Raw genomic sequence first — 12,617 nt, forward strand, 5'->3', positions numbered from 1 at the left:
CATCCCTTACATGGGCTGCTATCATCCCCATGCTGTGGAGTTTCTTGGCAACAGGGCTTTCTGGTTGTGGATGAGAGGGCATTAACTAAATCAACTCCTCTCCACCCACCCTACTCAGTGAACACAGGCAATAGTAGCAAATAAGAAATTTTCAAATGAGTGATGTACTGGATGAGTTGAGTGATGGTTTTGGTATTATAATAATTTCTTATGCTTTCCAACAATGATCTTAACACTTCATAAATACTGACTAAGTCATCTGGTTTTTAGACATCTTTCAGGTAGGTGTTGGATCACTGAACTTGGGTTAAGGTACATACATTTCTGCTTAAACATACTTTTCTTTTGCAGGTAAACGCATTCAATACTGCTTTCTTTTAACTTGCAAAACGTATATTGACACTTGTTTAGCGATACATCCCTGATCGGCTTTGACATCTTCCTGTATTTTCATTGTCCCCTATTTACATAGACCACCTACCTCAGGAGACTTTGAACCTTGGATGTTTTGGGGTTTGAGTTTTATTTATCCATTAACCCTTCTTTTGTCTGGCTAGATGGGTTGGGTCACATCTTGAAATAATCTTAAATAACATTCAAATTACAAATTCACAGTGCTGATCTAGCAGAAAACAAATTTGTGGGATTAAGAGATTAAATCCTAAATGAACTACCTACAAAACTATAAATCAAATGCATAGACTTACTTGTCAACTATATTTGTGCAACTAAGGTTATAGAAGACTGTATTGTGGTTGCTGAGTAAATATTTTTCAAGCCAGACTTAATAGATTTCCTTGTTTATGATGCACGTAGGTACTTGAGGAACATTGATGAGAAGGACAAGCAATATACAGTGTATTTGGATAAATTCCTGGAGATCAGGTAAAAAAATTATTTTTAAATAAATTCTTGCATCCCTAAGCACTATTGACTTATCTTAATTGGTTGGTGTTCTTATCCTAACACTGTTGCCTGTTGTACTGGATACAGTAAAGAATCATGAATACCAGACTTGAGTTGATAGGTAGTGGCTTATTTGAGAATAAGCAAAATACCTAATTTAGTTTATAAAAAAAAAAAAAAAAAAAAAAAAGTAAACCTTAGTAGCATGCTTTACTGAAAATCACCTAAATGCTAGTTACTTAGGGACATTATGGTTGTTGCTCTTCTTAAATACATTTAAAATGGATTTATTTTCATAATTTTAGAATATGCAGCAGCAGGGCTAGAAAGAAGTGCCTTATACCACCAAGAAGGTTAGGCAATCTTATTTATAGTCTTAATGATCAAGAGATCTTAGACCTTAAACCAGGGGTCGGCAACCTGCCAAAGGCAGCACGCGAGCTGATTTTTACTGGCACGCAGCCGGGGTTCCAGCTGCCGGCCCTGCTCAGCCTGATGCCTGCCTGGGTGAAAGGATCCCCCGGCTGGCAGCGGGCTGAGTGGGGCCGGCAGCCGGGACACCGGCTGGTAGAAGCTGGCGGACGGAACCCCAGACTGGCAGTGGGCTGAGCTGCTCAGCCCACTACCAGTCTGGTGTTCTGTCCGGCGGCCCCTTGCCAGCTGGGGTCTCGGCCCCTGGCTCCGGTGTGAACAGAACCCCTGGCCGGCAATGGGCTGAGCGGGGCTGGCAGCCAGGACCCCGGCTGTCAGGAGCCGGCAGAACCCCAGACCGGCAGTGGGTGATCCGCTGCCGGTCTGGGGTTCTGTCTGTCACCCCTCTCAGCCCGCTGACCATCTGGGGTTCTGCCACCGGCCCCTTGCCAACTGGGGTCCTGCTCCCGCTCACCTCGCTGCTGGTCTGGAGTTCCAGCCGCCCAGCCCCCTGCCAGCCAGGGTCCAGGCCTCCATCCCTGCTCAGCCCGCTGCCGGCCTGGGGCTCTGCTCCTGGCCAGGGTGCAGTGCTCTGCAGTTGCCCCGGGGTACTGGCAGCCAGCCCAGTGCTCTGCAGCCACCCCCAGCTTCTAAAAAATTTTTGCATGTCTCGCACCCCCAGAAAGGGCATCTCGCACCTCAGGTTAAGAACCACTGCACTAAACTGATAAGATCTGCATTTTAATTTAATATTAAATGAAGCTGCTTAAACATTTTAAAAACCTTGTTTACTTTACCTACAACAATAGTTTAGTTATATAATGTAGACTTATAGAGAGAGACCTTCTAAAAACTTGAAAAGGTATTACTGGCACACAAAACCTTAAATCAGAGTGAAGACTCAGCACACCACTTCTGAAAGGTTGCTGACCCCTGCCTTAAACCTTTCACTTGAGTTGTTGTAGGCATCAAGAATTTTGGGGGAAAGAGTGAAACATTTTTGTAACAAGAAGTTGTAGAAGTGTGGCTACTGAATCTGTGCAGAATTTAGACTATCCGTAGTAGTCGAAAAGGAGATTGATTAGAGGGCAGATGAAGCAATGAAAGGTGCCATGATAAATCAATAACTGTAAACTCTTACATCTAGGAACAAAAGTGCAGGCGTTTCTTACAGGATGGAGGACTCTATTCTGGGATCAGTGACTCTAAAAATTACTTGAAGGTCACAGTAAATCATCAGCTGAATATGAGCTCCCAGAGTGATGCTGTGGCCAGAAGGGCTAATATGATACTTGGGTGTATAAACTGGGGAACATTGAGTAGGAGTAGAGAGGTTATATTACCCTGTATTTGACACTGGTGCAACCGCTGCTGGAATATTATGTCCAGTTCTGGTGTCCACAATTCAAGAAGGCTAAACAAAAAAACCTGAAGAGGGTTCAGGGAAGAGCTGCAAGAATGATTAAAGGATTGGAAAATATGCCTTATAGCAAAAGACTGTAGGAGCTTAGTCTATTTACCATATCAAAAAGAAGGTTAACAGGTGACTTGATTACTGTCGATAAGTACATACACCTCTACCCTGATATAACGCGACCCGATATAACACGAATTTGGATATAACATGGTAAAGCAGCGCTACGGGGGGGATGGGGCTGCGCAGTCCGGCGGATCAAAGCAAGTTCGATATAACGCGGTAAGATTTTTTTGGCTCCCAAGGACAGCGTTATATTGAGGTAGAGATGTATATGAAGAACAGAAGTTTGATAGTAGAGGACTTTTCAATTTCTCAGGCAAAAGTATAACAAGATCCAATGGCAGGAAATTGAAGCTGGACAAATTAGAACTAGAAATAAGGTGGGTTTTTTTGTTTTTGTTTTGAAAACAGTGAGGTAGTTAACCGCTGGAACAATTTAATAGGGGTTGTGGTGGATTCACTATTGCTGGAAATTTTTAAATCAAGATTGGATCTTTAAGATATGCTCTAGCTCAAAGAGGAAATAATTCAGGGAAGTTCTATAGCCTGTATTGTGCAATATGTCAGACTAGATGATCAGAGTGGTCTTTTCCGTGTTTAGAATATATAAATCTATGAAATGCAACTTGGGTTGATTCCACAGATTATCAAATGCATATCACCACCATATGTATCTGTATATGTGTGTGTTGCATTTATATCTCTGCAGCTCTCTTTCATGCTCGCTCTCCTACTTTCCTTTTAGAAGCTGCAAAATAAAAATCTCTCCTCCACCCCACGTCTTGGTCACCTTTCTCATGCTGCATTTGATCAGCCTGTCTCTTCCTCTGAAATAGCATCAACATTGATAGGAAAGCAGCCATGGGAAATAATTTAAGTGCTGTTGTGGTACAGCAGAGGGAGCTCACATACTTGTTGTAGTTTATAGCAATCCTGTAGCCTTGCTCTCAGGGCTTGTCTACACTGTCAATTTACAGCACTGCAACTGTCTCACTCAGGGTGTGAAAAAACACCTCCCTGAGCGCAGCAAGTTTCAGCACTGTAAAGCACCAGCGCTGGGAGCTACACCCCTCGTGGAGGTGGTTTTTTTAGAGCGCTGAGAGAGCTCTCTCCCAGTGCTCTGCCGTGACCACACAAGCCACGTTAGAGCTCTGCCATGGCAGCTCTTTAGCATTGCCAGTGTAGACTAGCCCGTAGTTTCTTAGTATACAAATGGTAGGTTTAGAATTATTCATAGTAAGTGTATCTGCGCCACCGTATTTAAGATGAGTTAGCACTGTCCTATAATTAGTCCAATATCCATGTCTACATGTAATGTACATAATATAATTAGTGATGCATATTTTTATAGAAGAGGAAAAAAATGTCTGTTGTAGAGTTTTTGGAGTATAGTTCAAATGTAGATGGCATCCCAGTATTCTTTTTGACATCTTCATTTTTATTTTATTTTATTTTACTTCACAGTAATAAATTTGCCAATGAAAAAGTACAACTGGAGGAGCTAATAAAAAAGAGCAAAGATAATTACCAGGAGTGTATTAAAAGAGCTGTTGCAGCAGAGGTAAAACATGCTACACAAGAACCTTGCTCCTTTGCATTTCACTAATCCCCACAAAAAAGGTGGATCTGCCCACTTCTCAGAATAGATTTAATAGAGAGATCTGGTGAGATCTCGTCTTAATGAGGACTTCATTATTGTTACAAAATCACCTACACAACATTTAATAGTATGCTTAGAAGTATTAACATAAATAACTAAAACTATACTTGCTCAGTCAGCAAAGTATGTTTTGTGATGCGGTATCCTGGATATTTTTGTTCACTTCGTTGCTAATTCTCCATGGGTCTCTGAGACACTGCAACTTAGCAAGGTTCTATTGTATTTGTTCTGTGTATATATTTTTAGAAGTGGTTGGATGTTTGGATCAATGTGATATATTGCCAGAAATTTTTTAAAAAGTTAAGTCTACTATTAAAAGGTAATTGCAATTAAAGAATGTTTTATCCTTTTGACATGCACATAGTTTCCATTAGTGGGAATTACTCACAAAAAAGAATTTATCCTTTTTAAAAAAAAAAAATACTGATTAGGAATAGGAATATCAATACATCTATTTCTAGTGGTATTAGAATGCACATTTCCCTTTGAATATTTCATTCAAAGACTGGCATCTTGTAAATAATAGGACTGTCCATAATAATTCTCTTAGGTGATTTCCTCTAAAACCTGTATATTTTTTCTATATTTTGAATGCTTTGAACTCAAATTTCCTGAATAAAAGAGATGCTATGCAACTTTTCTTTTAAGGAAATTTTGGATTGTCAAACTTGCTTGTTGATTGCAAGTCGTGTGTTTAAAAAAAAAAAAAAGGTGGTCCTTATTGAGCTAGAAGCCAATGCATCTGCCTTGAAATAGATACATACCTTTTTAATCATAAAGATAATGCACAATATCAAGGTTATCTGTTTTCAAAGGATGGGGATGGAAGGAGTTTCACTAATTATGAAAGTTTTAATGCTCAGCAGACTGTTTAGTCATTAAGTTTCCTCACACAATTATGCCATTGCATTTTAACGCTGCTTGAAATATCTCACTACAGAGATGTTCTAGAATTAGGCCTTTCCTGAGTATATTTACCAAAGACCAGATTGAGGCTGAATTTAGATTAATAATTACTTAGTTTTAACTGCTTGTGCTAAGGAAAATGCTTGTACTGTATGTCTTTTAAGTCACTGAATTTAATTTTAGGTGTCAGTACTTGAAAACTGGAAGAACACTGAAGTATGCAAATTACGCAGCATAGCTGCAAATGCAGAAGCAAATATTAAATTCCTAAAGTTAATGAGCAGGTATGCATTTAATACATCACTATAATTCAGTAATTGCATATAATCTTTTTACTTTCCTGTTTTCTGGTTTTAGTATTGTTTTATATCCTCTCACTAATTTAGACTTGCTTTTATTTGTTTAATGGAACTGTACATTTCTGTTGGAGGTAACAGGTATTCACATTGCCAGCTGCATTGGTGACTTTAAATAAATACCATCATAAATGTTTTTTAGACAGCTAACTACATCTTTTAGAATGTACTAACACCATGTTAAAGCTTTGTCCAAGAATGTGTTTTTGATGCCTTACATCAGATTTTACAGGCCTGAAAAATTCTGAAAGTTTAGGAAAGCAAAGTGGCATTTATTAGCTTTGCGAATTACATCAATTGTAAAGAATCTTGGTTGTTAGCATTCAATCTCTGACTATACAACATGGGAAAAATTCAGAGTAAAAGACTTCCCAGCTCTATGCCTGTTCTAGTTTAACCATGGTGGTTCATGCAGCTCAGACCTGCCCACCTTTTTCTGCCTGACGGCATGAGGAAGGGAGAAAGGACTAGAAGGAGATGGAGCAAGACTGATGGGCATGGTGGAGGTCTGTTTCTGCATGTGAGGAGACAGAGCTGGGATTGGCTCCACCCAAGGGCCGTCGTCCTTCCTTCACAGCATCTTCTCCCGGTCTTGGGGTATCCGTAGGAGTCTGGCTGTTGCTTGAGGGTTCTTACTTTCCAAGACTGGCCAGTTCCTAAGGGTTAAATTAGTAGGCAAACACTGATACTTGAATTTGTTAAAAAAGTTACAAAAAAATTCATGTGAAGTCTTCAGCTATGATTTACCTGGGAGGGGAAGGAGAGCATTACACTTTTGGGTAGCAGTTTTCTCTGTTGGAGAATTACTTACGAACTCAAGTTATCACATTATTTTGAACTGAAAATTTGAAATATTTCAGTGGTCCCACTTCAGTGTTACCTCAGTTGAAGTCACAGATTGATTCTTGGGAAACATTTATTTCAAATATCAAGAAAGAAATGGAAAAAGTAGAAGTAAGTCTGTTTTCCAAACACATTTTCCTGTATTATAAGAGTCTTCCTTGATTATCTCTTCTTACCAAATGTAGATTTGTGATGTGCCTAGTAGGTTAAACGAAGCAATATATATATCCTTTGTTTTAAAGATATTTTCAAACTAACAGTTTGCATCCAATTTAACAATCATAAGCATTTGGCTTTATATTTCCTTTATAATTATTTAATACAGATCTCAAATAGCTACTCTTAATGTATTTACTTAAATGAATAACTTGTAAGAGCCCCGATGAAGCATATGCGCCCGTGTCTGTGTGGAGCCATATTGAAATCAGCAGAGGTCCATGTGGGTTTGGGGTTCTTTTAAATGAAGCACCATTGACTTCAGTGGAGCTTCATTTGGGCCCAGGTGTTCACTCATGCAGGCATCCTTGCTGAATTGGCCAAAAATGTGACCACCTTTTCTCATTAGCTTACCAAGTCCACATAACTTATAATGAGTCTTCTCTTATGTTTGGGGTAGGGGTATGGAAAACAAATAACGAGGCTGTTTACAAAAAAAAAAAAAAAAATCCTAGGAAGCTGAACAACTGGTAATGGTACACAGTTAGAGAAAAATATTCCCAGTAATCTTAAATCAGTAAAATTCATGAATGTATCTTTCCATGGTAATATTTTTTTAATCTATACACTAACGTAGCATAAAGAAAATCAAACTTCTATGTAGTCTTATTGCTATATATTAGGTCTTTGATTGATCTCTCTCAGAATGTAATAGTGTTAATTGGTACTTTGAGGTCCTTGTTTTGGTGTAAGTGGAATAATATAAAGCCTGATTTGTTTTTGGTTTTCTTTGTCTTTTTCTGTAGTCTCAGTATGAAGAGAGAATTCACTTAGTGAAAAATGGTGCACAGCTAAATGATCTATCTAAAGTGAAAGCTGCTGATCTTCAGTCTCCTCCTAGCATCTCAGTAAGTATCTCAAAGCTGCTAACAATTCAACTTCGATTTTTTGTTTCATAGAAAGCAAATGAAACCACTAAGTTCTTCTTTGAGATGTTGTCAATGTGAATCCAACTGTAGGTATGCTTGTGCTTCATGCATTTGAGATTGGAGATTTTTTTAGTAAACATATCTGTGCTCCCTCGTATAGGGGCAGGAAGGGTGGGGTAGCAGTGATCCTCTCTCAGTTCCCTTTTACTGCCTACTAGGAGGAGATGGAACCTAGCAAGTGTCTTATCTGGAACTCTCTTCAGAGACTATAAAACTGTTTTTTCAACCAACTTCAAGAAATCTCCATCTTCACATTCTTTGGAATTGGATGTTCCAAAAGAGAAAAGATTATTGGTGACCCCCCCTGTACAGCAGGGCAAGGTGCTTCATGTCAACTGCCACACCTCATGGTAGACTGCAAACCTTTAGGATTCAAACATTGCCTGTCCTGTGAGGGATTGATCTCTATCAAAGATGGACAAAGCCTTTTCTGCCTAGGAGAAAGCCACATCCCAGGACCTCCAGGACCCACAAATCCAGGGATGCTTAGCTCAAGCTACATCTGCTAAAGTAATCCATGTGTGTCAGTTTGGATACAGAGATGATCATCACTACCAGAGCAGGGCCAGATTCACCAGCATTCTCTCGAGTGCACATCAGACCCGGTATCTGGCAGTAGAAAGAAGGCAAAAATGGCACAGGCAGAGCTTTACCAGCAACTTTGACTCCAGCCATGTCAGTGTCATTGAAGTCCTCTGCAGCAACAGCACTGGCATAGCAGGCAGTAAAGCCTCTCAAGCCTTTTATATACCTTCCCACTGATTTCCTATGGTAATAACGGAAGTTAAGTAAGACAGCGCCACAGTTGTCCTCATTGCTGGCTACTGACCAAGGCAGTGTTGGCTGCTGGACCTGCTACAAGTGTCAATTCAACAGCCTCGTCAGCTCTCGGCCTCCTCAGATATGATCCCACAGCACCACAGCCAGATACTCCCATACAGATCTAAATTCACTGCAACTGACAGCGTGGATGTTGAGTGCTTGAGTAGCATGGACAAGGACCTCTACCAAAAAGATCCAAGAAATCCTGATACAGAGCAGGAAGACATCTGCCAAAAAGATGTATTTGTCTCTAAGTGGAAGAGGTTATTGATGTGGGCCACTTAATATAGCCTAGTTTTAGTCCAGGCCTTGATACTGAAGAGTGTTGACTATTTATGGCATTTAAAGGAGGCTGGTCTCTTGTTCAGTTCTATTAAGGTCCACCTCCCAACAGTTTTGCATGCCATCTGCTTGTACAGTCGTGCTCAGTTTTTTCTCACTAACAGTATCAAAGTGCCTCAAAGGGTTATTACGTACTTACCCACTAGTCAGAGAACCTACTCCTACCTGGGACCTCAACACAGTCCTCATTAGATTCATGGAGCCTGCTCCCTTTGATCCACTTTCAGAGAGCTGCTGTACAGTTACCTCACTCTGAAGAGTTTCCTGTTGGCTATCACTTCAGCCAGAAAAGGTAGTAAGCTTCCAGAACTTATGGCTAACCCTCCCTAAATGACCATTTCATGGGGATAAAGTGGTAAGACCTCACCAAAATTCATCCCCAAAGTAGTCCTCAGAATTTTATCTAAACCTATCGATCTACCCATCTCCTTCCCGAAACTACGGTCTGCACTGGGCAAAAAGAAGTTGCACACATTTAGACGTATCCAGGACTTTGTTTTGTTGCATTGCCAGGACCCTTCACACCATCTCCCCATGTTTCTGGCTATAGCTGGGCATTCTAAAGGTCAGGCCATCTCTTCACAGAGCAATGGATAACACACTATCTCTCTCTGTTACCAGCTGGCTGGTGTATTTGGTGGGAGAGATGCTAAGTCTCACTCCACCAAAGCTCCAGCAGTACTATTCACGTGCTTCAGGAATGTGCCTATATTAGAAATCCGCAAAGCAGTGAAATGGAAAAACCAACTGACCGTTGTCAAGCATTATGCTTTGGACTTGGTTGCTAAGTACTGTTTGACTGATGCAGCTGAAAAAAACGATTACTTACCTTACAGTAACTTGTTCTTTACTATTGTCAGTGTGAGTCCCCTAACCTGCCTTCAATCCCTTCTTTTCAGAGTCCTCGTCTAAACATGAGTTTCAAATTGCAAGAAAATGGAAGGTGGATCACAGCTGCCCCTTCCTTATGTCCGTGCATGGGAGCACAAAGAGGCATATGGTGCAAGTGTAGCCCCAAAACAGACTACTACTTTAAAACAAAAATCACAAGAACCTCCAATCTCATGTGCATTAGGCAAATGTGCACTTACAGTGGGATCCACACGCATATCAACTTGAACTGTAGGATATCAGCCCTTACTGTAGGGTCAGTAACTGTTCTTTCTCACCACCACCAGAAGAATTTTACTGTGTAATACTAACATTCATTTAAATGGTAACTCTCTTGCTGATTTAAATCTATATTAATTCTTAGGACACTGACATTTTCCAGACTGTTTGACAAACAGAGCATTTATATGTAATGTATATCATTTTTTGACAATATGACTGCCCTCATTAATTGTGGTCAAATAATGTGGCTGAAAACTTAGGGCATTCTAGAGTTTATATGTGGTGAGTTTTGGGCTGTTGGACAAAACAAATGCAGCTTTCTTGCAGACCTGTACTTGGTTAGTTCATTTGCTTGTCAGTCCCTTAAATGCCCTTTTAGCTCACATCTTATTATATTGTAGCATTTCTAGTGAGTGAGCTTTGAAAATAACCAGAATGGTTTGATGCTGTTTGTTTGGTCACCGGCCTCTTTTCTGTTTTTGTTAATTTGTATTCGGTAGCCAGACGACCCAGTCAGAATGGGGGCCCCATTGTACTGGGCACAGTACACACAACTTCCCTGGATAGTTTTGTTTTGTTTTTAATTTTTTTCTGAATAGTTAATCCAGGTAGAGGTTCACCATTGAAATTTGCACCATATGAAAACCGTTCTCTCCTCTCTCTCCTTCCCTTTCCTTAAATATCATCTTTTTCTGTACTCTGAATACCGATCTCTTAAGTCCCTCGCAATCTGCTGTGTTCTTAGATAGTATTGTTATGGGTTGGATTAAACCTTGTTGAAATTGGTGGCTGTAATAGCTGCCTTTCATTCATGATAAATATAAAGAAGCTATTAAACATCTTTATGTAACCGCACAGCAACAATAGGCATGGCACCCAAAACGCAGGCATATAATAAAACTTGAGCAGAAGCTGAACTATGTGGCCCAGGAGGGTGGATATAACAAATGCTGGGACTAAGGCATTGATTGGTGGAGCTGTGTACATCTGAATGCCTCAGAGAAACAGCAGAAAGATTAGAGGAGCAAGGAAGCATCAGAGACAGTCTGAACAGGCACTGGGAACGTGGCTCTAAGAAATGCTGTGTGCTTTTGGGGCTGAGGTGCTTGGAGCTTTGAGCAAACAGTTTCCTATTTGATTCCTCCTGTGTTCAGAAAAATAAATAGATATGATTGCATCAAGGATACCTGACTCCATCAATTTCTCCTCCTAACAGAAACAACCCACAAGGCCCTGAACTTTGCCAAATCTCTCTGGTGAAAATGGGGTTATGATAGTTTTCATCTTTAGATCTGAGAAACATTATTAAAGGAGATAGTGTTGTCCTGATTTTATAGATGGGGAAACTAAAACTAGTACTGTTCTCTCCCTGTGTTCTTGATTTTTTTTTAATCTGATTTCACTGTAGACTAATGCAAGGAAAACTTGATTCATTTTTTTAAATAATGTCATCTCCATAGTACTCTCAGCCTCAAGGGGCTTTGGTGTGGATAGACACTGAATTTAGAAATCAAAACCCTACTTTTCCCCATAATGGTACAAAAAGCTGCTTTCCAGTTTGCTGAGATAATCCATATCAGTATAGGGTGTTTTTTTTAAATTGGCCGTAACTTCTTTATGAGACTATGCTTTTTGTGCCACTATAGAACAAAATGTAGTGAAGCTTTACGGATCATCAGTCTGCACTTGGTTTTGAAGTGGATTAATTTATGGAACTACATGTGAAATAACTTTGTGGGGAGCTGTCAAATTATTAATCTTTTCTAAGTCTTGTACTTCTTCCATTTGTGTATTTCACTTTTTAAAAGGGCCATTTCTGCCGGTCTTTTAACTTTATTTGATCATTCTTGGCCTACATGAACTGCCCAGGCCCAGCTTGTGGGGAAAGGGGCTGAACGATCCGCAGATGTGTAGGAGGAGGCGACGTGGGAACCACAGAGCCACCGTGCCCCTGTGCAGCTCAGTGCTTGAATAAATCTGGGGAAGGGGCAGTGGAATGTGACCCCCACCACCACTCCTCACCTCTGTTGGGGGAGCAGTGCCTTCCCTGCCCCCCAAACTACGCCAATGTGTGTGGTTGACCAGTCAGTTTGTAACTCTCATGTTCATATTTCCAAGGTTCTACTGTATAATCATTCAGATTATACATACATTGAACCTTAGTGCCATAAACCAAATATTGTTTGTTTGTATTACTTTTGCACCTAGGAGCCCTAGTCATGGACCAGGGCCCCATTAGGCTAGGAGTGGTACAAAGATAAATTCACATTTACATAACAGGTATTAAAATCTAATTCTGGAACATAAGAATGGCCATACTGGGTCAGACCAATGGTCCATCTAGCCCAGTATCTTGACAGTGGCCGGTGCCAGATGCTTCAGAGGGAATGAACAGAACAGGGCAATTTTGCATGATCCATCCTATGTCATCTGGTCCCAGCTTCTGGCAGCCAGAGCTTTAGGGACACCCAGAGCATGGGGTTGTGTCCCTGACCATGTTGGCTTGCTTTTCGTATTCATAGAGTAGTAACTTATTCTAATAGTAGTTCCATGTATTTGATTTCACGAGGTCTGCATGTAGAGTATAGCTCTACTCATTATGAGTGATTGGGCACAATTGTGTTCTAAGTGAGGAT

The 12,617-nt window shown here is 40.4% G+C and overlaps 1 protein-coding gene across 2 annotated transcripts in view; it reads left to right on the forward strand.

The window, feature by feature from the left end:
* The window catches only part of TTC3 (tetratricopeptide repeat domain 3), a 150,647-nt gene that overhangs the window by 129,012 nt on the left and 9,018 nt on the right, over positions 1 to 12,617 (forward strand). For both annotated transcript variants that reach the window (XM_045002449.1, XM_045002450.1), the window contains exons 37-41: positions 817 to 885; positions 4,259 to 4,355; positions 5,544 to 5,644; positions 6,577 to 6,670; positions 7,522 to 7,623. In XM_045002449.1, the coding sequence (XP_044858384.1) occupies positions 817 to 885; positions 4,259 to 4,355; positions 5,544 to 5,644; positions 6,577 to 6,670; positions 7,522 to 7,623 (463 nt within the window). The remainder of the gene's footprint in view (positions 1 to 816; positions 886 to 4,258; positions 4,356 to 5,543; positions 5,645 to 6,576; positions 6,671 to 7,521; positions 7,624 to 12,617) is intronic.

Source organism: Mauremys mutica, chromosome 1 (genome assembly GCF_020497125.1).
Source record: "Mauremys mutica isolate MM-2020 ecotype Southern chromosome 1, ASM2049712v1, whole genome shotgun sequence".
Taxonomy (NCBI): domain Eukaryota; kingdom Metazoa; phylum Chordata; order Testudines; family Geoemydidae; genus Mauremys; species Mauremys mutica.